Genomic DNA, 24,852 nt, shown 5'->3' on the forward strand with positions numbered 1-24,852 from the left:
AGGTAGGTGGTAGGGGAATTGAGGGAAGGTGGGGATGTGAGAGGGTAATGGGATTAGTGTAGGATTAGTATAAATGGGTGGTTGATGGTCGGCACAGACTCGGTGGGCTGAAGGGCCTGTTTCAATGCTGTATCTCTAAACTAAACTAAACTAAACTAAAACTGAAAGAATTCACTTTTGTGAACATGTGTGTTGGTGCAAGTGGGTGAACACAGAACATCTCTTGTAGCCTGACAAGCTGGGCATTTTTCCATTGGTCTTCCTCTTCTGGGCATGTCAGATAGACATGCTTAAAAGAAGATTTAATGCAATTAGCACAAAGGCTTATGCAATGTGCCAACAAGAGAAACACAAAAAGCAATCTGGAAATTGTTATTAAACTGCAGATTTAATTTACTTACTTTTTAAGTAACCTAAAGCTCTCCATGGATTCCCTAGCAGTCCTGAATGTTGCATGATTTTGTTCTGAGAACTTTAGATGAAGGTGCAGTCCAGTGGTGTAAATTAATTGGTTGTTTTATTTTCCTGTATTAACAGATCATACTCGATGCAATGTTTGGATCTTAGATGGTGACACTTACCATAAAGGTCTCCTGAAATTTGCAGTTACATCTGATAACATAAAAGACACTCTGCTTATGCTGGTGGTGGACATGTCCCGGCCTTGGATGGTCATGGATTCATTACAGAAGTGGGCCAGTGTTGTTCGAGAGCACATTGATAAACTAAAAATACCACCAGAGCAAATGAAAGAAATGGAACAGAGCTGTAAGTACTATGATGAATGGACTTAGATAATGTTATGGCATGTGATAGTCTGATAAACTGAAATTTTTCAGATGCTCAGAGGGTTTAACATTAGATTTGATGCAGTCTACTTCAAGTCATTTTTCACTGTTACAATAATGCAAAAGTATGTAATTTTTCTGACAATATCTACAAAATTGTATTCTCTCCTTCCCTGCTGCCCTGCCGTGCCCTTGTGTAGTTTAAATAGAGATGGAAAGCAGCGATTGATTACTACCTTGTAATCTCAAGAGGTTCAAATGGGCATTAACCATGCTGACATGGTGGATTTTACCTGCTGCCCTCAGTATTGATGCAAGATGTCCGCACTGAAGAATTTATATTTGTGATAGAACAGCCATAAGGGCAGCAAGCAAATTTCATTTTATCTTATGGTAGCAATATGTATTTTACTTTGGGCCTGGAAGCACTAGTCTTGAACTCCTGGAATTGAAGTCTGCCCTGTTTACAGAGCAGTACCTCTGTATAAACACTGTCCACATTACCTCAGTATCTCAATACCTTTAATTTCTGTGCTGCCCTGTTTTCAATAGTGGGATCTATTGAAAACAATCATTCTTTGTAAACTGCACATTAGTATGGAACAATTCTGGTCTCATCCAAAACAGATTTTGCAGAACTGATAATTGGCATCCATATAGATATGCACAACCTATTATTATACAAGTTTATAAACAACATTAGAGAATGGCGATCCAGCTATCTTTTCCCAATAAATTATTTTTACTATGAGTTTGCAAGTGTTAGATTGTTAAAGTACCTGAGTTAATTTCGCTCTTTTTTAATATATTTGATTGAATACATCTTAGATGCCTGCTTGAATCCCTTTTTTCGTTAACAGAAGTTTGATGTGCATATTAATAAGTTAACTTGCAGCGTACTAAATGGGATTAAAGCAGGAACTATGTTCAGAAGATTTTAGATAATCATGGGGCAATAACCCTTTAACCAACAACACTAAATATGCTTCCTGAAGCACACGCACAGTAAAAAACATTCTCCTCACCTTTTCCTAAAATGCATCTTTGTAATCTTCTAGCAGCTCTTTCTCAAAGAAAAAACATTGGGCTGAATTTTATGAGCGCACCGCAAATCACGGCGGCGCGCTCTGATCTTGGCCCGCTCGTGCGGATCTGCCGTCGCTGAGCCTCTGTGATATTTCGCATGGGGTCTCATTTAAATGGAGATGATGTAAAAGGGGCGACCACTCCGGCAATGGCGTCCGGCGCGTATTACAGCGGTCTCTCAAGCTCCAGCATTCACTGACACTGGTTTGTGTTTTTTGCACAACAAAGGACAGAATTCCTAAAATGCTAGCATGCAACACAGTTTGACTTATTCATTCACTGTGACCCTGGTTCTTGTAATATCCCAAGTCACAATGCAAGATGGTGGAATAGGGAGCATGACGAGAATGTGTGCCTTTCTGCTCACTGGCATTCATCAGGTATGGAGAGTGGAAATTTGTGGAGTCTGTGTAATGCTGTATGTACACTGTAAATTCAGTTTCCCATTTACTTTTTGCTGCAAATGGTAGCTCCAACCTGTCCTCATACTTTTGTTTCATAACTGTCTAAGTCTCTGTTTCATTTCTAGAACCTGTAGTGTTCTGAGTGCAAACAGTCATACCAAGAAATCTTAATACATTAATGTAATCCTCCCACAGGTGCCATCTAAACAAAATGTGCAGTGGCTTCATTAAATATGTGGGTGGAAGCTCTTGGAAATACATTTTTTTTTAAATGTACTCTAGCGAAGTGCAGACAAACAGTTTTTGCTTTTGGGTAGTGCCTGCAGCATCTCAGTTCTGTGGCCCAGCATCTCTGAGGCTTTTTAAGTACTCCAAGGTAAATTGGCAGTTCAGTAGTCATGGCTGAAAATCATACTATGATTACATTATGCTTTCAGCAGGGTGAAATCTGTTTGTAGGAATAGTATTAGTCTAGAAAAATGTCCTTTTTTGAATGATTTAACCAGGTACGTGCTGCAAATTAAAATAATTTTCAAAGCCTCATTTTGAAGTACTGAAGATGCATCAAAATGAGTATGAAGTTTCAGATAATTTTCTGTGACTGAGGTCCACTCCAGAGACTTGAGCACAATAATCTAGGCTGACACTCCAGTGCAGCACTAAGGAAGTGCTGCACTGTCAGAGATGCCATTTTTCAGATGAGATGTAAATAGAATTTTTGTCTGCCCCCACAGATGGGTGTAAAAAATCCCTTGACACTATTTCGCAGAACAGGAGAGTTATCCCCAGTGTCCTGGCCAATATTTATCCTTCAATCAGCATCACAAAAACAGATTATCTGATCATTACCACATTGCTGTTTGTGGGAGCCCAATTGGCTGTTTGTTTCCTACATTACAACAGTGACCACACTCCAAAAGTACTTCATTTGATGCAAAGTGCTTTGGGACATCCTGAGTTCATGAAAGGCGCTATATAAATGCAAGGTTTCTTGATATCCTTCATTAATGCATGGTGCTGTGCCTTGTTACCTTCTCCAAAGAGTTTCCAAAAATGACTCCAGCAGGGCCCCTTGAAGCACCTGCTGCTGTGGCCTCCACATCATTTACCTTGCTAGGTGTATTATCCTGGGGGTTACCATTGACCGGAAACTGAACTGGACCAGCCACATAAATACTGTGGCTACAAGAGCCGGTCAGAGGCTGGGAATTCTGCGGCGAGTAACTCACCTCCTGACTCCCCAAAGCCTGTCCACCATCTACAAGGCACAAGTCAGGAGTGTGATGGAATACTCTCCACTTGCCTGGATGGGTGCATCTCCAACAACACTCAAGAAGCTCAACACCATCCAGGACAAAGCAGCCCGCTTGATTGACACCCCATTAGATCTCTTCACCACCAACACACCGTAGCAGCAGTGTGTACCATCTACAAGACGCACTGCAGCAACTCACCAAGACTCCTTCAACAGCACCTTCCAAACCCGTGATCTCTTCCACTTGAAAGGACAAGGGCAGCAGATGCATGGGATCACCACCACCACCTGCAAGTTCCCCTCCAAGCCACACACCATCCTGATTTGAAACTATATCGCAGTTCCTTCACTGTTGCTGGGTCAGAATCCTGGAACTTGCTTCCTAACAGCACTTTTGGTGTACCTACACCTCAAGGACTGCAGTGGTTCAAGAAGGCAGCTCACTACCACCTTTTCAAGGGCATTTAGGGATGGGCAATAAATGCAAGCCCAGCCAGCGACGCCCACATCCCATGAACGAATATTTAAAAAAAATCCAGTGACCCTGTGGGAAAGTGATCATCTGCGAAGATTGGCTGGGCACAGAATGAAGATCAGCTGTGATACCAGCCATGATAAAATAGGTTGCTGGTTCACAGATGAAGAATGACCATTTGGACAAGTTAAATGTAAAGCTGCCAGCACTTGTAGGATTGTACCTCATCAAGATTTAATATTTTCAGAAAAGAAGATTGGAGGGTATTTTTTTAAGGAAGTGTTTCAAAAGCAGGTGATCCTGGTTTCTCTCCCAAAGATTCAGCTTGTCACAAGAAAATTGTATGTTGTCTGATGGCTGTCTGAACCACTTACCATGCTTTTGTTATACTTAAGCTCTGCTTTTTGCAATGAAGCTATGTGGTCTTGCTGACAGTGCCACATACTGTCAAGAACCCATTACTACAGTGACAACAATAGCAGTCCATTAGGTCTTGGCAGCAACAGCAGCATTGCAGTTGGCTGGAAGTTGGGAGGGAGGAATGGCTGAAATTGGCCACAATGCAGTCTTAATTGATATCCAGTCACACTGCTGGAAAGTACCCATGTTTTAGAAAGCTGAGTTAAGAATCTACAAATGTCAATCAGCAAGACGATGCTGCATGACTAAGTGGATTTGGTCTTTGTAGTATTTGCTTCTAGTGACAATACGAGTAGTTTTCTTGAAGATTTGCATTTTAGCTTTTCTTGCCAGGCTCAGCACATGATTTCAGTTCACCAAGCCAAGGAGCTCATTGTACCTGTTGATCTGCATAGCCCAGAGCAGCAAGTGAAAGTCCTCTGAAAGTTTAGACACTAAATCCAAGTAATGTATTGTCCTTTAATATAATTTACTATATCTGAGATCTAACAAGTTATATATTGGAAAATATGTTTAAGTATACAACAAATTGTGTCTACCTACTTGCACCCCTCCATCTCTGCCCCTCCCTCGCCACCTGTGGCTGGAGATGATCCTGCCCTGTCAACCAGACAGGTTTTCTCAGATTTAACCAAGAAAGGTGTAAGTTTATTAACCGTAAAACTCTAACTCAGTTAAACTACTAAAAATATATGACGCGACTACATTACCATGCATACGCGATAAACACACACACAAATAGATGGAGGAGGAGAAGGAATTAAAGAGCGGAAGGTTTGAAGTAGTAGATGGAGTTCAGTTACTGGTTTTGGGTTGGATGTAAAGTCTTTGATTGAAGTTAAGTCTTGCAGTTCTCGTTGGGGCCCAGTGCACACTTTCAAACTTGTTTAGCTGGTACCAGAAGGCTGCAGGAGTCTTCTGTCTTGAGGTTTGAGTTACTTTCGTGGGTCCCTGGAACCAAGTGTAAGAGAAAGAGAGAGAGAGAGTTTGTTTCTCTTTTGCTCTTCAAAAAGCAGTCTGACTCAAAACTTTACTGTGAGCACAATTCAATCAACTCCAGGCTGACCAGGTTAGTCTTGTGACTAGCTTTTTGTTTGAAACAACATCACCTGCAAAGTTTGTTAATTCTTCCAAGCTTACCAGACAAACTCTGGGGTGGGGGGTGGGGGGGGGGGGGGTTGCGGTGCGGGGCAGGTGGATTGCTGGCTGTTACACATTCAAACATTCAATGACTTTCAGTGTCTCTTGATCATCACTGTTGACAAAGCCCATCTGGCTAATTGGATCAGGGAGTACTTCCATTGTCTCTCTAGGCAACTGTCTCTCAATGCAAATGTGCAGCCATGTGTTCAGCCACTCAGTCCTATGGTCGTTTTAAGCAAGTTATTTCAATGTCCAGTAAACATTCAAATAATGTTCCATTTGACAAAATTAATATGTTTCCAGGTGTGGTGTCCATCACAATAGCAATATATGAATCTCAGCACAACTAGTGTGAAATATGTATTACAGCATGTACTGTCACAAAGCACATCCTGAGAAACATGTAAACTTCTGCAAAATGTTAACAATGTCTGATGGGAAATGTGAAAATTTGATTTGTCGTTCGTGCTTTTTTGTTTACTGAGAAGGGGTTAAAGGACCATTAAATCCAATTATGTAAGGATTGTTTGCTTTCTGTCAAACAACTGTGTTCACTGAAAACACTAACAATTTGTGAAATGCTATTTTTTAATAACAAAAGAAACCCCTTTATAAATATAGACTTTTACAGCTGTTATTCATTTATGCTTTTGCATCAGTAATTATATATAAAGTTTCACAGTGAATAAGAAACTACATAAACTATACTGCATGTCATTAAAATGTAATGATTGGATAATGTTTTACATACAGCCCCAGTAGAATACAAATTTAATGCTTAATATTTTTCTCACTTTTTTTTTTTCTGTCTTCAGTGGTGAAAGAGTTTCAAGAATATGAAGAGCCAGATAAGGAGTTACCAGTTTCTCCACAGCGAAGAAATACTGCGTCGCAAGAAACAGATGAAGAAAGTGTAGTCTTACCTCTAGGTTCAAATACACTTACACATAATCTTGGGATTCCAGTCCTAATAGTTTGCACCAAGGTTTGTATGTGAAAAATGTTAAAACTTGATAAATCACATTGTTTTGCTTGAGTATTTTTTGTGGAACTTAAGGTCTATCTTTTTTTCTCTCTTCAAACCTTCAATGACTGGGGAAAATATTTATACATAAAGAATGGTTCAGGTAGCCTATCTCAACAATTAATGACAACCTGATGGCCTCCAATTACTACTCTCAGATTTGAACAATACTTAGAATCTACAGCTAGCTGTTTCAGATCTCAATGCTATGGTTTTAAGAAACTGAGCAGCCTGTTGTACAAAATAGACTAATGTTTGATGCAACTGCGGCTAAACTATATAAATTGTGACTTAACTCGGTCAGATATTTGAATAAGAATTTAGTTTTCTGAGACATCAATAATAAACATTATCCAGGATTGCAAAAAAGGAAATTAAAATGACAACTTTGAAAGTTGCGCAGTGGTTAGCACTGTAGTCTCACAGCTCCAGGGACCTGGGTTCGATTCTGGGTACTGCCTGTGCGGTGTTTGCAAGTTCTCCCTGTGTCTGAGTGGGTTTCCTCCGGGTGCTCCGGTTTCCTCCCACAGCCAAAAGACTTGCAGGTGATAGGTAAATTGGCCATTGTAAATTGCCCCTAGTGTAGGTAGGGAATATGGGATTACTGTAGGGTTAGTATAAATGGGTGGTTGTTGGTGGGCACAGACTCGGTGGGCCGAAGGGCCTGTTTCAGTGCTGTATCTCTAAATAAATAAATAAAGCCTGCTCCACCACAAATACGATTTTGTTACTCATGAGAACTAGAAAACACTATTATCAAGTATCTCTGATGCAGTAAGGTCCCACGAACATTGTGATATCTATGTAAATCCAGTTTCTAAAATGTTAATTTTAATTAACCCAGTTATTTCCACTGTGATAGGCATATGCTACGCATTACTAGTGGTGCATACGTGTGTTTTTGTTGTCGCTGAATTGTTCTGTAAAATTATTTCTATATAACTTGTTTTGGAAGAATTACTGCAGGTATAATATAAAAGATATGAATATCGGTACTGATGTCATGTGATTAAGAAAAAATCCATTCTATATATTTTTGATGGGATATCTGGTAGATTAAATTGGGATTCTCGTTCGATTAACTGGTGTACTGGTGTTCCTTTATGGTATATTATTTGTGGTATATTAGAGGCCATCTTTTGTAAATAATGTTTAAATACAGATTAGTATTTCGAGGATTCAAACCTTAGTCTCTGAGTGAAAATTTATCAAGCTACTTAACTGCAAAAGTTTAGAATTCGCTCCAAAAAAATTATTCTAATGTGTAAGCCTTTCCCCATGTATTTGGCAATTTTTCAATTTAAAGTTAATTTTAAACTCCCCTGGATAAATCTTTAATTTAGCAAATGGTTGCCCTGCATCATGGAATAAACATAGACTTTAGACGATGCCTGTGTTCCTCTTCATAGTGCTATGGAGCCCAAAAGAAGTGAAGTCCAACATTCCATTGAATATCAAATGTCGACTGCAAATAAAACTTGTACGTATGATTATACTTCCCACCTAGCTTGCAGTTCTCTTGAAATTTTCATAAGTCCCAAAGGACTGTCTACAAAGATTGAGATGCAATGTTATTGGCAATGTTGTGTGGTTAGCCCTGTGAAAAAAGTTTACAGCACAGAAGACAGTTATTAGTATTCTTTGCTAGAACAATTCAAAACTAATCCCATTGAGTGTTGGAACTCTGTGATGCCTGTATTCACCCTGCTACATATGATTAAATATATAATTTTAACCAGGTAAGTTTTATGTTTTCCTTTCTAATTTAATGAGCAGTTAGGGTGGCTCGCACATTTTCTTGGTTTATTCCTTTCTAAACAATTGTCAGTAAAAACTAAATGGAGCTAGTACAATTGCATGCTATGTTATTCTCTGTGTGTGTGTTATCTGCAGTGTGATGCAATTAGCCTACTGGAAAAGGAACATGACTACAGAGATGAACACTTTGACTTCATTCAGTCACACATCCGTAGGTTTTGCCTACAGTGTATCCTTTATACTCTTATCTTGATGCTCTAGTATTATGGATGTATTTATCCACCCCTTCCCACAGCAAATATGTCATAATGTTTGCAAGTGAAAAGTCCAGGCATTTTGATGCTTGTTTTGTTCAAAAGCATTGTGTATTGTGAAGAATTTTGGAAAACAATTTCTTTCCAATCAAACATAATTTTCTGAAATGGTTGACATCGTCTTCTGGGTTTAAAAAAATGTACAAATTATATTGAAAAGATTGATTAAAAGCTATCACTTTTCATAGTAAACTATCTAGCTGTATAACCACAATTTATTTGATCATTCTTCATAAAAATACTGAATGAAAAATTTTAGGCTGCTGAACACTTTAAAGCTCTTTGAACCATAGAAGAATTATGGCGCAGAAGGAGGCCATTCAGCCCGTCGTGCCCATGCCAGCCAAACAAACTAGCTGCTCAATCTAATCCCACCTTCCAGCACCTGATCCATAGCCTTGCAGGCTACAGCACTTCAGGTGCATGTCCAGGTACCTTTTTGAAAGAATTGAGGGTTTCTGCCTTCATCATTCCTGGCAGTGAGTTCCAGACACCCACCACCCTCTGGGAGAAAAAGTTTTTCCTCATGTCCCCTCTAATCCTTCTACCAATCACCTTAAATCTGTGCCCCCTAGTAATTGACCTTTCTGCTAGGGGAAACAGATCCTTCCTGTCTCCTCTATCTGGGCCCCGCATAATTTTGTACACCTCAATTAAGTCATCCCTCAGCCTGCTCTGTTTTAGGGAAAACAACCCTAGCCTATCCGATCTTTCCTCACTGCTGGAACTTTCAAGCCCTGGTAACATTCTTGTAAATCTCCTCTGTACACTCTCCAGAGCAATTATGTCCTTTCTGTAATGTGGTGACCAGAACTGTACGCAATACTCTAGCTGTGGCATAACCATCGTTTGTAAAGATTGTATAAATGTAGTTAAGCGACTCAGTTTCAGTAATTTCAAATGAGGGAAGAGGTGAGATTGATGCTGGTGTTGGGCTGCCTTCTTGGGATGTTGGTACCCTCAACTGTTAGGTGGGGAATTGCATGATTTTTATCTCTGCAAGGAATGCCCAAGTTAAGATGGTACGTGACTTGAAGAATATGGTGTTTCAAGATTTTGTTATTTGTGTCCTTGGTCATCGAGGTGAAAGGGCAGGGAAGACTGTTGAAGTAAAATTAGTGAGTTGCTGCAGTGACATTATTACCTTCAACTTGCCAACCCAGGTTTGATTATTGCCCAGTTCTGCTGTTGACTGGCATGAGCTGGTTCATTACCTGGGTTGTGAGTGGTGCTGAACATTTTAGAATCATCAGCAAAAAGACCCAGTTAAAGGGAAGTTCATTGAGGAATCGGCTAAAGGCTGAGGACAGTGCCCTGAGAAATGCTGCAGTAATATGATGGGGCTGCAATAATTCAGCTCCAAGAACCACAACCATCTTCCTTTGTGTATGTAAGATTCCAGCTACTGGAAGGTTTTCCCCATGACCCCACACTGATCTCTGATGCGCTCTATTAGGGACTGTCTGTTGTACTTGATAGATACCTGTGTAATACTAAATCTTTGTAATACTAAACTGCTTTTCTATATGCTAGTCACGTTGTCTGTACAATATGTAGCGATTTGTTCTGTCGTCTTCCTTAATGCAAATGTTTTAGATGGTGCAGCACTTATTTATACTTCAATAAAGGAAAATAAAAATATTGATTTAATGTATAAATACCTTGTCCATAAATTATATGGATTTCCTTTCCATTCGCCAGTACTAGTTGTGGAAAAAGATGCAGTATTTATGTAAGTTTGAAGTTTTGATTTTGAATTAAGTTGATATTCTTATAAATTGAATGTGTTACAAATGAAAACCAAAGTATCGCATTTGATTGGAACTGGAATCTATTTTTACTTCTAGGTTTTTAAAAATATTTATCTTCTTTAGCTCAAGTAGTAATTTAAATGAGCAATCCTGTTTAATTCTGCCCTAAACAAATTTAAAAACAAAATTTGATTGTGATCCCAGTATTTCATGTTGTCTTTACATGCATGTCATTCAATATTTTTTGTAAACAGTTTTTTAAAAAATATTAGTGTGAAATGCTGTAAAATGAACAGTCTTTCAAGCAGTGGATGCTGTGACTGGCATCCTTGCACGATGCTGACTGCCAGGATACCTGCTTGGGCTTGCAAATCAAGGAGCACAAAAGTGCAGAGGTAACTCCTCAATACTGATTAGAGAAGAGGAGCTTTTCCTAAAAATGTCAGTTTTTTTTTAAAGTTATATTTCCGTCCCTCACCATTGTTTGTTTCATTTGTCATCCTCCAGTCCTTATTTGACCTGATAAACGGCTCTATTTGAATGTTATGAGCAAGTATAAGTTTTCCCTGTCTAGACGTCACAAGACAATAAATTTTCTTTCAGGGCAGATAAGAGAATCTGAAATATCAGTATACTTTGAGATTAGAGCTGGTAGTTTTAACATTAGTGTATTGCTAGAGTGGTGTAGCTTCCAGACCACCCCAGATCTGTATTTTAATTTTTTTTTAAATAATTTTGCTTGGGGTTGAATTTAAACACTAAATGGTGGTTCTAACACTCCCATCAGGATAGCTCCTTTGCTATAACGCAACCAAAATAGTTTAGTTTAGAGATACAGCACTGAAACAGGCCCTTCGGCCCACCAAGTCTGTGCCGACCATCAACCACCCATTTATACTAATCCTACACTAATCCCATATTCCTATCACATCCCCACCTGTCCCTATATATTTCCCTACCACCTACCTATACTAGGGGCAATTTATAATGGCCAATTAACCTAACAACCTGCAAGTCTTTGGCATGTGGGAGGAAACCGGAGCACCCGGAGGAAACCCACGCAGACACAGGGAGAACTTGCAAACTCCGCACAGGCAGTACCCAGAATCGAACCCGGGTCCCTGGAGCTGTGAGGCTGCGGTGCTAGCCACTGTGCCGCCCCAATTGTTAATATTTCAATTTATGTTGTCACATTAAGGACAATTTTGTGGAACACTTCATATGCTTAAAAATAGATGCATATTATTTTGGATATTTTCATGGTTTTTCTTTTAAAGAAATCAGGGAAAAATTGTAAATTCATATAAAATATGCAGGTGTAGGAATGCTATTGAGCAAATGAAATACAAACTTTTCATACACACCCTGCTGATGTACTAAGTCAGATTAATCTTTTGAATTTAGAAGATGACAAATGGTTTATGAGAATGATCTGGCAATCCAGTTGTGATATTGTTAGTTGGCATTGGGTTTTCTGGCATTACTAGATTTTATTGTATATGCTTAATAGTTTTAATTTTACTGTATATATTAGCTTGCATTGTCTCAAGTTTGGGGGACAAAATTATTGTTGCCAGAGGAAATCAATGTCAAATTGTTGATTTACCACAATTTTGTAAAAAAAAATAAAAAATCAAGGCAGGATAGCCTGCAGTTAGTGCTGATGCCGGTCTTTATGAACAGATGTGCTGTAACATTTCTGCTAGATGTGATTTGGACTTGGGTCTTTTTAATGCTTAGCTGTTTTTTTGAAATGAAATATATTTTTCTATAGTCCAGCAGGATGGGACAATGAAAAGAAAATTGGAATCTTGTATGAAAATTTCCAGACTTTAAAAGCTGATGACAAATTTGAAGAAGGCATTATGAAGCCTCCAGTAAGAAAGGTAACTTTTTTTTCCAGATAACATTATTTGCATCAAGTCATACCGACAATATTGGTATTCTCTACTTAGTATAGCTTAGCCAGATAGCTACTAACAGTACCAAGAATCTGGATGATTAGAAAACCTCCTTACAGTTCATTCTTACAATTTTATGCACTAATATCTCAAAATTGTCATTCAAGTTAAATTGCTAATCTGTCTGGCACTGGTTCAGAATGATATTGCCTATCAATTACATGCCAGCTTTTTAATATAAGGCTCCAATTCCACATTGCAAAAGATTGCACTGAAGCAATTCTTTATCATAAAAGTGATAGTTTTTCCACTGTAGGCTGTAGCAATTCCATTTCCAAATTATCATGCCCATTTTTATATAATAAAGCTGAAGAGAGGGAAAATATTATTTTTCTGCAGGGCTCAATACTAGGTTCCTTGTTTTTTTGTAGAATATTGATTTGCGCTTGAATTTAGGGGATATGATTAAGAAATTGGCAGACGAAACGAAAATTGGCCATGTGGTTGATTATGAAGAAAAAAAGCTGTAGACTGTAGGAAGATATCAATGGATTAGTCAGGTGGGTGGAACAGTGGTAAATGGAGTTCAACCTGAAGAAGTATGAGGTAATGCATTTGGAGACGGCTAACAAGGCAAGGGAATACACGATAAATGGTAGAATACTGAGAAGTGTAGAGGAACAGAGGGATCTTGGAGTGCACAACAACAGATCCCTGAAGATGGCTGGACAGGGAGATAAGGCGATTCAAAAAGGCACACCAGATACTTGCCTTCATTAGCCAGAACATAGAATACAAGAGCTAGGAAGTTATGCTGGAACTGTATAAAACACTAGTTAGGCCACAGCTGGATTACTGTGTGCAGTTCTGGTCACTGCGCTACTGGAAAGATGTAATCACACTAGAGCGATTTATGAGGATGTTGCCTGGACTGTAGAATATGAGGAAAGATTGGATAGGCTAGGGTTGTTTTCTTTGGAACCGAGGATGCTGAGGGGAGATTTAATTGGGATGTAGATAGAGTGAATGGCAAGGCCGTATTACCCTTGGTTGAGGGCTCCATAACCAGGGGGCATAGATTTAGGGTAACCGGTAGGAGGATTCGAGGAGGAAGATTTTTCATCCGGAGGGTGTTGGGGATCTGGAACTCACTGCCTGAAAGGGTGGTAGAGTCAGAAACTCTCAACATTTAAAAGGTACCTCGATATGCATTTAAATGCCGTAACCTACAAGGCTACAGACCAAGAGCTGGAAAGTGGGATTAGACTGGGTGGCTTCTTGTCGGCCAGTGCGAACACGATGGGCCGAATGGCCTCATTCCATGCTGTGAATTTCTATGATTCATTAAAATTAAAGCATTTTGCAGGTATTAAATTAATGTCCTTGCCTTCCAAAATATTTTTTAATATCTTCTGTTATAAATGTCTAGAGACATTTTGGTGTATTGTAGGCCGGCAAATGTAGCAATCTATTTTTCTTGCAGTTTGTACATGAAAAGGAAATTTTATCAGAAGATGATCAAGTCTTTCTTATGAAGCAGCAGGTAAAACATTTAATATTTCATGTTGATATTTTAATTACTGTCATTTCTTTACCTTTATTTAAATAAATTCCTGTGCTCATTGAAAGGAATTTCAGTACTGGGAATGGAACACCTTTCATTTCAGGCATATCAGTGTCCTCATTAGGTCTTATGTAGCAAGATTGGAAATAAAGAATAAATCTCCCTCCAAACTGCCCCAATAGCTCGTCAGCCATAAACTCTGACGAGCACCCACTACTGCAACATTTAACTTCCTACTTGCCAACTGAGGGACAAATTTGCAGCAATTCTGTGCTGAGACCATGTCTCTCAGCTCCTGACCTCATTACAAACATGAACAAAAGAGTTGAACTCCATAGGTGAGGTGAGAGTGACTGCCCTTGACATTGAGGCAGCATTTGACAGAGTATGGCATCAAGGAGCCCTAGCAAAATGGGAATCAGTGGGGGGGGGAGGAATCTGTGCTGGTTGGAGTCATACCTCGCACAAAGGAGATGGTTGCAGTTTTCTTATTGTTCGGTTGTGGGTGTCGCTGACTAGGCCAACATTTGTTGCCCATCCCTAATTGCCCTTGACACCTGAGTGGCTTGTTAGGCCATTTCAGAGGACATTTAAGAGTCAACCACATTATTGTGGGTCTGGTGTCACATGTAGGCCAGCCCAGGTAAGGAAGGCAGATGTTCTTCCCTAAAGGACATTAGTGAACCAGATGGGTTTTTACAACAATCAACAGTGGTTTCATGGTCACCATTAGACTAGCTTTTTTTTTAATTCCAGATTTATTAATTGAATTCAAATTTCACCATCTGCCGTGGTGGGATTTGGACCCATGTCCCCAGAGCATTAGCCTGGATTCTGGATTACTCGTCCAGTGACATTACCACTATGCCACCACCTCTCCTTGTTGGAGATCAATCATCTCAGTCCCAGGACATCACTGCAGGAGTTCCTTAAGGTAGATTCCTAGGCCCAACCATCTTCAGCTGTTTAATCAATGACCTTCCCTCCATCATGAGGTCAGAAGTGAGGATGTTCACTGATGATTGCACAGTGTTCAACACCATACACAATTCCTCAGATACTGAAGCAGCCCGTGTCCATATGCAGTACGATCTGGATAGCATCCAGGCTTGGGCTGATAAATGGCAAGTAACATTCGCGCCACACTAGTGCCAGGCAGTGACCATCTCAAACAAGGGGGAATCTACATATCTCCCCATGACATTCAATGGCATTACCATCACTGAATCCCAACTATCAACATCCTGGGGGGGTCACCATTGACCAAAAACTGAACTGGACTAGAACATAAATGCTGTGGTTACAAGAGCGGGTCAGCAGCTGGGAATTGTGCAGCAAGTAATTCACCTCCTGTCTCCCCAATGCCTGTCCACCATCTACAAGGCAGAAGTCAGTAGTGTGATGGAATACTCTCCACTTGCCTGGATGGGTGCAGCTCCAACAAAACTCAAGAAGCTCAATACCACCCAGGACAAAGTAGCCCACTTGATCGGCACCCTATCCACCACCTTAAATATTCACTCCCTCCACCACTGAAGCATGATGGCAGCAGTGTGTACCATCTACAAGATGCACTGCAGCAACTTGCCAAGACTCCTTCGACAGCACCTTCCAAACCCTCGACCTCTTCCACCTAGAAGAACAAGGGAAGCAGTTGCTTGAGAACAGCACCACCTGCAAGTTCCCCTCCACGTCACGCACCATCCTTACTTAGAAATGTATTGCCTTTCATTGACTGTCACTGGGTCAAAATCCTGGAACTCCCTCCCTAACGACACTGTGGATGTACCTACACCACATGGACTACAACAGTTTAAGAAAGTAGGTCACCACCATCTTGAGGGCAATTAGGGATGGGCAATAAATATTGGTCTAGCCAGTGACACCCACATCCCATCAAAGAATTTTTAAAAATGATGTCATGCTGGACTTTTCCAGTTGGCAGAGAGGAAACTTTCTAGGCTGTATTTGAACTCAGACTTTAGCACTGAAATCATCGAGTCTTTGGTTAGTTCCTTATTGTTTAAAAATCTCTGCCTCTGTTTTATTATAGTTGCCTCTGATACTGAAAGGCCCTAGATTGAGTAAAGTGGTCTTAAATGGAGTTTTTAGGGTTATGTAAAAGCCTGTACAGCAAGTAGTCACAAGTATGATCTACTGTATTTTTATTATGCATTCATGGGATGTGAGCTGTATCTCAGACCACTCCTTAGATGAGTGCTGATTTCCAAGTCCCAGAGTATCTAAGCCATTTGTAGCGAGCCCAGCAGTTGAACAGAAAACGCCCATTGCTATATTTCAGCTTACTGGTTAGAACATAGTGTGATGTAATCAGTGATGGCTGGTGGAAGTGTCACTCTGCTGCATTTCTACTGTTGTTACAACCAAGTGAAGCACTTCAGTCACAATGCCTAGATTCTGAGGCATTCATATTGAAGTATTTTCTGTGTAAACTGGGTTTTAATCCAGAAAGAAGCCAATACCATGATACGTTAGAGGCAAAAATGCTTCATTTTTGTACCCATATTGCACTTTCTGCATTTTGATACTTTTCTGTAGCAGCAGGTGCAATGGGGAACAATATACATGTGACAAATCAAGTAACATAGTGAATACAGAAAAGCAGACAACAAACATTGATGTGCATCTCAAAGTCATCGGAGCCTCTCCTCAAGCACAAGTGAGATTAGTAATGTGCCATGTAAGTGAAATTGGTTCAGGCCTGTGATCTACATTGTGGTGCAACACATTGGAAAATGAGTATAAATGGGGTAGAGTGTTAGGAAGATGGATAAACACATGCACAGTGTTCAGTTCCATTTGCAATTCCTCAGATAATGAAGCAGTCCATGCCTGCATGCAGCAAGACCTGGACAACATCCAGATTTGGGTTGATAAATAGCAAATAACATTTGTGGCATGTGAGTTCCAGGCTCTGTCCATCTCTTACACCAGAGTCTAAACACCTCCCCATGATATTCAACAGCATTACTATCACCAAATCCCTCACCATTGACCAGAAACGTAACTGGACCAGCCACATAAATACTGTGGCTGCAAGAGTATGTCAGGGACTGGGTATTCTGCGGCGAGTAACTCATCTCCTAACTCCCCAAAGCCTGTCTACAATCTACTAGGCACAAGGCAGGAGGAGTGTGAAAGTATACTTCCACTTGCCTGGATGAGTAAACGCCAACACTCAAAGCTCGACACCATCAGGACAAAACAACCTGTTTGGCACCCCCTCCTCTACCACCTGTGTATCGTGGCTACTGTGTGTACTATCTACAAGAAGCACTGCAACAATTCGCCAAGGCTTTTTCGATGGTACCCTTCAAAGCTGTCACCTCTGCTGCTTGGAAGAATACAGATAGTGGGCATATGGAAACACCAGCACCTGCAAGTTCCCCTCCAAGCGATACACGATCCTGATGTGGAAATATAATCGCCATTCCTTCACTGTCGATGGGGCGCTCTCTACCTAACAAGACCTTGCCAGTACCTTCATCACATGGACTGCAAAGGTTCAAGAAGGCAAGTCACCACCAGCTTCTCAAGTAGGGTTGGGCAATAAGTGCTGGACTTGCCAGCAATGCCCACGTCCCATGAATGAATTAAAACTAAAAGGGAGAAAGGAATAGAAGGGTATGTTGATGGGGTGAGATGATGTAAGATAGGAAGAGGCTTGTGTGGAGCGTGAACACTGCCATTTACCGATTGGGCTGAATGGCCTGTTTGTGTCTATAATACCATGAGTAGGATTATTTTTTAAGATGTTTAATTGCAGCAATGCATGTAAATTTTATGATTTATTAAGTTGTTACTTTTTTGCTGTAACATTTGGTTTACTGCTTCCATTTTTTATGAGAAATTTCAGGGATGGGAGATCGTCCTGCAGATTTCATCCCCCAAAAATATTTCTGACCTTGTTGTGGCAAGTAGCTGTTTTAGCGGGCTTAAAAGTGAATAAATCCCCAGGCCCAGATGAGATGTATCCTAGGCTGTTATGTGAGGCAAGGGAGGAGATAGCAGGAACTCTGACACAAATTTTCAAATCCTCTCTGGCCACAGGAGAGGTACCAGAGGACAGCAAATGTGGTACCATTGTTCAAGAAGGGTAGCAGGGATAAACCAGGTAATTACAGGCCAGTGAGTCTAACATCAGTGGTAGGGAAACTATTGGAAAAAAAATTCTGAGGGACAGCATTAATCTACACTTGGAGAGGCAGGGATTAATCAGGGATAGTCAGCATGGCTTTGTCAGGGGGAGATCGTGTCTAACAAACTTGATTGAATTTTTCGAGGAGGTGACTAAATGTGTAGATAAGAACTAGGAGCAGGAATAGGCAATTCAGCCCCTCGAGCCTGCTCCGCCATTCAATACGATCATGGCTGATCTCATCTCTGCCTCAACTCCACTTTCCTGCCCGTTCTCCATGACCCTTCAACCCTTTACCAATTAAAAATCTGTCTATCTCCTCAAATTTACTCAATGTCCCGGCATCCACTGCGCTCTGGGGTAGTGAATTCCACAGACTCGCTACCCTTTTAGAGAAGTAATTTCTCCTCATCTCTGTTTTAAATCTGCTACCCCTTATCCTAAAACTATGACCTCTTGTTCTTGATTGCCCCACCAGAGAAAACATCCTCTCTACGTCTACCGAGTCAATCCCATTAATCATCTTGTATACCTCAATTAGATCTCACCTCACCTCTGGAATCAATCTAGTGAACCTCATCTAAACTGCCTCCAATGCAACACTTCCCTACTTTTATACTCTATTCCTTTGGCAATAAATGCCAAAATTCCATTTGCTTTCCTTATTACCTGCTGCCCTGCACACTAGTTTTCTGCGATTCATGCACAAGGACACCCAGATCCCTCTGCACTGAAGCACTCTGAAGTTTCTTTCCATTTAGATAATTTGCCTTTCTATTCTTCCGACCAAAATGGATAACCTCACACTTATCCAAGTTAAACTCCATCTGCCAAATTTTGGCCCATTCACCTAACGTATCCATATCCATTTGTAAATTTCTCATTTATTTATTGCAACTTACTATCCCACCCATTTTAGTGTAATCTGAAAATCTGGCTATAGTACTTTCTATCCCTGCATCCAAGTCATTAGTATAGATTGTAAATAGTTGGGGCCCAAGGACTGCATCCTGTGGCACCCCACTAGTTACATCTTGCCAACCAGATAAAGACCCATTTATCCCAACTCTCTGTTTTCTGTTGGTTAGCCAATCCTCTATCCAAGCTAATAAATTGCCCCTAACCCCATGTGATCTTACCTTGTGTATTAACCTTTTGTGCGGCACTTTATCAAATGCCTTCTGGAAGTCCAGATAGACTACATCTAGGGGATCCCCGTTATCCACTTTATTTGTTACATCTTCGAAGAATTCTAGCAAATTATTCAAATACGATTTACCCTTCATAAAACCATGCTGACTCTGGATTGCGTTTTGACTTTCTAAATGTATTATTACTTCCTTAATAATGGATTCTAACAATTTCCCAATGACATGTTAAACGAGCTAGTCTATATTTTCCTACTTTCTGCCTTCCTCCTTTTTTGAATAAGGGTGTTATGTTAGCATTTTTCCAATCCACTGGAACCTTTCCTGCATCCAGGAAGTTTTGGAATATTATAACCAATGGATTCACTATCTCCGCTGCCACTTCCTTTAAGACCCTAGGATGTAGGCCATCAAGCCCTGGGGACTTGTCTGCCTTCAATCCCAATAGTTTGCTCAGTACTTTTTTCCTAGTGGTGGTGTTTGTTCTAAGTTCCTCCCTTCCTATAACCTCTGCATTACTTGTTACTATTAGGATGGTACTAGTGTCATCCACCGTGAAAACTGAAGCAAAATACTGATTTAGTGTCTCTGCCATTTCTGTGTTTCCCACCATTAACTCAGCAGTCTCATCCTCCAAGGGACCAACGTTCACTTTACCTACTCTCTTCCCTTTTATATACTTATAGAAGCTTTTGTTATCTGTTTATATATTTTGTGCTAGTTTTCTTTCATAATTTACCTTTGCTGTTTTTATTACTTTTTAGTAACCCTTTGTTGATCTTTAAAAGTTTCCCAATCTTCCAGCCTGCCATGGTATGCCTTAGTTTTTGTCTTTGTTATCCTTAACTTCCTTGTTTAGCCATGGATGTTTTTTCCCCCCTTAGAATTTTTCTTCCTCTCTGGAATATATTTTAGTTGGGAGGATTTGAATATCTCCTTAAACATCTGCCACTGCTCACCAACTGTCCTACCTTTTAGTCTTCCTGCCCAGTCCACTAGGGACAAATCTGTCCTCACGGCTTATGTAATTACCTTTGTTTAACTCCAGAACGCTAGTGTGGGACACGAGTTTCTCGCCCTCAAACTGACTTTGAAATTCTAGCATGCTCTGATCACTCTTCCCTAGAGGATCATTAATTAATACCACCTCATTACACAACACCAAATCTAGAATAGCCGGCTCCCTGGTTGGTTCCACAACATATTGCTCCAAAAAACAATCTCTAATACATTCAGTGAATTCTCCTTCAAGGGTCCCCTTGTAATATGATTAATCCAGTCTATATGCATATTAAAAACACCCATGATTATAGCCATACCTTTCTTACAAGCCCCCAGTATTTCCTGGTTTATAATGTGCCCCACTGCGGAACTACTGTTTGGGACCTATAGATTACTCCCACAGGTGTCATCTTTCCCTTGCTATTTCTTGTTTCTACCCAGACTGATTCTATGTCTTGATCTCCAGTGCCATATAATTTCTCACTACAGCACTAATCTCTTCATTTACTAACAAAGCTGCACCACCTCCTTTTCCTTCCTGCCTATACTTCCGAAATACTGAGTACCCTTGGATATTCAATTCCCAAACCTGGTTTCTCTGCAACCACGTCTCAGTAATCGCCACTAAATCATACCCATTCGTTTCTATTTGCGCTGTTAACTCATTAATTTTATTCCAAATGCTTCGTGCATTCAGATACAAAGCCTTTAAGTTTGTTCTATTATCAAATTTCCCTACTCTTGTACGATCCCTTGGTACAATATGATGTTCACATGTTCTGTCCCTACCGTTTATATTCTGGTAACAATCTGCCTCATCACTGCCCTGAACTCTTAACTTCTCCTTTAGCTTTGACTTCCTAATTTTCCATGCAACTGAACCCTCCCCCAACCTCCCGCCCCCACTATTTAGTTTAAAGCCTTATCTACAGCCCTAGTTATGCGATTCGCCAGGACTCTGGTCCCAGCATGATTCAGGTGGTGCTCATCCCATCGGAACAGCTCCCTCCTTCCCCAGTATTGGTACCTATGTCCCAAGAATTTGAACCCATTCCTTCCACACCAATCTTTGAGCCACGCATTTACCTCTTTAATCTTATTGACCCTGTGTCAATTAGCCCATGGCTCAGGCAGTAATCCTGAGAGTATTACCTTTTTGGTTCTGCCTTTTAATTTAGCCCCAAGTTGTTCATATTCCCTCTCCGCTGCCTGTGCTGGTCTCGCTCAGTCTCGATCCTTCCTGCCGCCGCTGCTCTTTTAAACTGTGCTGGTCTCGCTCAGTCTCGATCCTTCCTGCCGCCGCTTCTCTTTTAAACTGTGCTGGTCTCGCTCAGTCTCAGATGAGGGTGAGACAGTTGATGTAGTCTACGGACTTCAGTAAGGCTTTTGATAAGGTCCTGCATGGGAGATTGGTAAAGAAGGTAAGAGCCCATGGGATCCAGGGCAATTTGGCAAATTGAATCCAAAATTGGCTTCGTAGAAGAAAGCAGCGGGTGATGGTCAAGGGTTGTTTTTGTGAGTGGAAGCCTGTGACCAGTGGTGTACCACAGGGATCGGTGCTGGGACCCTTGCTGTTTGTAGGGTACGTTAATGATTTAGGAGATATGATCAATAAGTTTGCAGATGACACGAAAATTGGTGGTGTCATAAATGGTGAGGAGGATATAGATCGGCTGGTAAGATGGGCAGAGCAGTGGCAAATGGACTTTAATCCTGAGAAGTGTGAGGTGATGCATTTTGGGAGGACTAACAAGGCAAGGGAATATGCAATGGATGGTAGGACCCTAGGAAGTACAGAGGGTCAGAGGGACCTTGGTGTACTTGTCCAAAGATCACTCAAGACAGCAGCACAGGTAGATAAGGTGGTTGGGAAGGCATATGGGATACTTGCCTTTATTAACCGAGGCATAGAATATAAGAGCAGGGAGGTTATGATGGAGCTGTATAGAACGCTAGTTAGGCCACAGCTGGAGTATGTGTACAGTTCTGGTCACCACACTATAGGAAGGATGTGATTGCACTGGAGAGGGTGCAGAGGAGATTCACCAGGATGTTGCCTGGGCTGGAGCATTTCAGCTATGAAGAGAGACTAGTGTTTTCCTTAGAGCAGAGAAGACTGAGGGGGGACCTGATTGAGGTATACAAAATTATGAGGGGCATTGAAAGGATAGATAGGAAGAAACTTTTTCCCTTAGCGCAGGTGTCAATAACCAGGGGGCATAGATTTAAGGTAAGGGGCAGGAGGTTTAGAGGGGATTTGAGGAAAACATTTTTCACCCAGCTGGTGGTTGGAATCTGGAACGCACTACCTGAAGGGGTGGTAGAGGCAGGAACCCTCACAACGTTTAAGAAGTATTTAGATATGCACTTGAAACGCCACAGCATACAAGGCTACGGGCCTAGTGTTGGAAAATGGGATTAGAATAGATAGGCGCTTGATGAGCGGCACAGATACGATGGGCCGAAGGGCCTGTTTCTGTGCTGTACAACTGTATGACTAAGTAGAGAAACACTATTTGTGAACTCCTACTGTAATGATAATGTGTATCTCGTTTTACTTTGCAGTCTTTCCTAGCAAAACAGCCACCTCTTTCTACAGGAAGACCACTAGTAAGTATATGTCTTCACATTAGATACGTTATTGTTTATCCTCTGACATTCATGTAATAAAGTTCCTCTTCCCCACACTATATCCTCCATTTATCACGAGATTGCAGTTTACTTGCAAGCAACATATGTAAATAATTAAAGACTCTGCCCCCTCCCCATACAGAAGTTAGCCAAATGGGAAATGTGAAGATCAAAACGTTGTTCATTAGTTGGATCTTGCTCTCTAGTTCTAAATGCAATTCAAAATTGTAAGCTAGATAAGACCTATTTTGATCACTGAAGTTGGTTGCTAGCAAAGACGAGGAAAATATGTTTTTCTTTGAAATTGTATAAAAACTTCCTTTTAATGTTTGCTGCTGAAAATAGAAAGTAAAATAAGAACTTGGAAACTACACAAACAGCCTCTTGTATTTCAGTAAAAGTACTAACTTCACAAATAAATGAGCCATTCTTGTCATGTAATTAACTTGTCAGGTTTGAATTCAAAACAGAGCTTTGTCCAATTGTTAAGTCAATATGTCTAGGGTTCTGCTTATGGTTCAGTGAATTAATCTAGTTGGTGATTGAGCTGCCCATACCAAGAACATCCCTGGTTTGGTTCCCATTCTGTATGTGGTTAGATGATGTCCACCAGGTCAACAGTAGGGATTGCTATAACTGGTCATACTGCTCCTGGATTAGGGAGAGGAAAATTACACACTATTATCAGTCCTGAATACTGAATATGTGTGGATGTAAGTGATGGCTGGATTGGGCTTAGCTCTAATGTCCCGCTATGGTTAAGAAACATTCCAACAATAAAGCAAATGACTATTGGGTTGGGGTGCCAGAGGACAACTAGTGCTTATGCAACTTGACATTGCCAAAGAGTCACCATCTTCAGGAAAGGGGAGAAACTTTTAAAATACTTCGTGTCCAGAAGTAGTGTAAAACTCCATAGGAACATATAAGCCACAGCTCTTTCATTTCTGTGGTTTGTTGTAGATACTGATTGCTCATCTTATTTTTGTTTAGGATTCCTCAACAAGAGTTGCTGGAGGTTCTCCAAGAACACCAAGCCGGTCTGGAAGTGCCAATGTTGTTAATGTAACTCCTATTCCAGCAGGAAACAAAAAGATTGATCCCAATATAAAAGGTACTTAAGAGTGATTTTAAACCCCTTTAATACTTCTAATCCTTTGCACCATCCAGAATGTATAACTACTTGTTTTAAATACAATACCTGCAAATCTATCTCATCCTCAATCAAAGTGTCATTTTTCTGGGGTCCAAATGAGTTGGACAAATTATATAAGTGGGCAGAAAATTGGTAGATGAAATTTAAGTTAGGCAAATGTAAATGCAATAAATATGAAAAAATAGGTAACACATATCCTGTGCTGAAATAGCTAAGGAGGAAATTGAGATCTGGGGCACTTGTATGTTTAACAATCAATATCTCTCACCAATGCACACCAGCAATCAGCAAAGAACCCTTGCATATTTATTAGCATCTTTCGCATCCTTGGGACATCCCATAGCATTTCACAGCCAATTAAGTACTTTTGAAGTGCGGTTCTTTGGAAGTGGGTGACACTGGCAAAGCCATTTTTATGTCTGTCCTGCTGCCTCATGAAAGTGGAGGTGGGCCACCTGGAACTTATTTCATTCCCAGCTTCCATGCTGCATTCCCTGGCCTTGTGTTGCTTCACACTTTACCCACTCTGACTGCAAATTTTCTCACCTGGTTTCCTGGGAACCCCATATTGACAGGCTCCCTCTCAATCACTGATGCCTTCCAACTTTGCTCCAATCACAGAATCAGCCTAAAATTTTGCAACTCGCCAATGGTCTTTGGACAGCACCTTCCAAACCCACAACCTAGAAGACCAAGGGCAGCAGAAGTGTGGGAACACCATCACCTACAAGTTCCCCTCCAAGTTGCATACCATCCTGACTCAAATATATCGCCATTCCTTTACTGCTTGCTGCTGGGTCAAAATCCTGGAACTCCCTCCCTAACAGCACTATGGGTGTACCTACGCCACAGGGACTGCAATGGTTCAAGAAG

General features: G+C 40.7%; 1 protein-coding gene across 3 annotated transcripts in view; it reads left to right on the plus strand.

Moving 5' to 3' along the window:
* dync1li1 (dynein, cytoplasmic 1, light intermediate chain 1) overlaps positions 1-24,852 on the plus strand; it is an 84,288-nt gene that overhangs the window by 22,677 nt on the left and 36,759 nt on the right. For all 3 annotated transcript variants that reach the window (XM_068012106.1, XM_068012097.1, XM_068012116.1), the window contains exons 4-11: positions 538-768; positions 6,387-6,556; positions 8,489-8,582; positions 10,264-10,399; positions 12,193-12,304; positions 13,803-13,862; positions 22,758-22,802; positions 23,817-23,937. In XM_068012106.1, coding sequence (XP_067868207.1) covers positions 538-768; positions 6,387-6,556; positions 8,489-8,582; positions 10,264-10,399; positions 12,193-12,304; positions 13,803-13,862; positions 22,758-22,802; positions 23,817-23,937 — 969 coding nt within the window. The remainder of the gene's footprint in view (positions 1-537; positions 769-6,386; positions 6,557-8,488; positions 8,583-10,263; positions 10,400-12,192; positions 12,305-13,802; positions 13,863-22,757; positions 22,803-23,816; positions 23,938-24,852) is intronic.

The sequence above is a fragment of the Heterodontus francisci genome, chromosome 2 (assembly GCF_036365525.1).
Source record: "Heterodontus francisci isolate sHetFra1 chromosome 2, sHetFra1.hap1, whole genome shotgun sequence".
NCBI lineage: Eukaryota > Metazoa > Chordata > Chondrichthyes > Heterodontiformes > Heterodontidae > Heterodontus > Heterodontus francisci.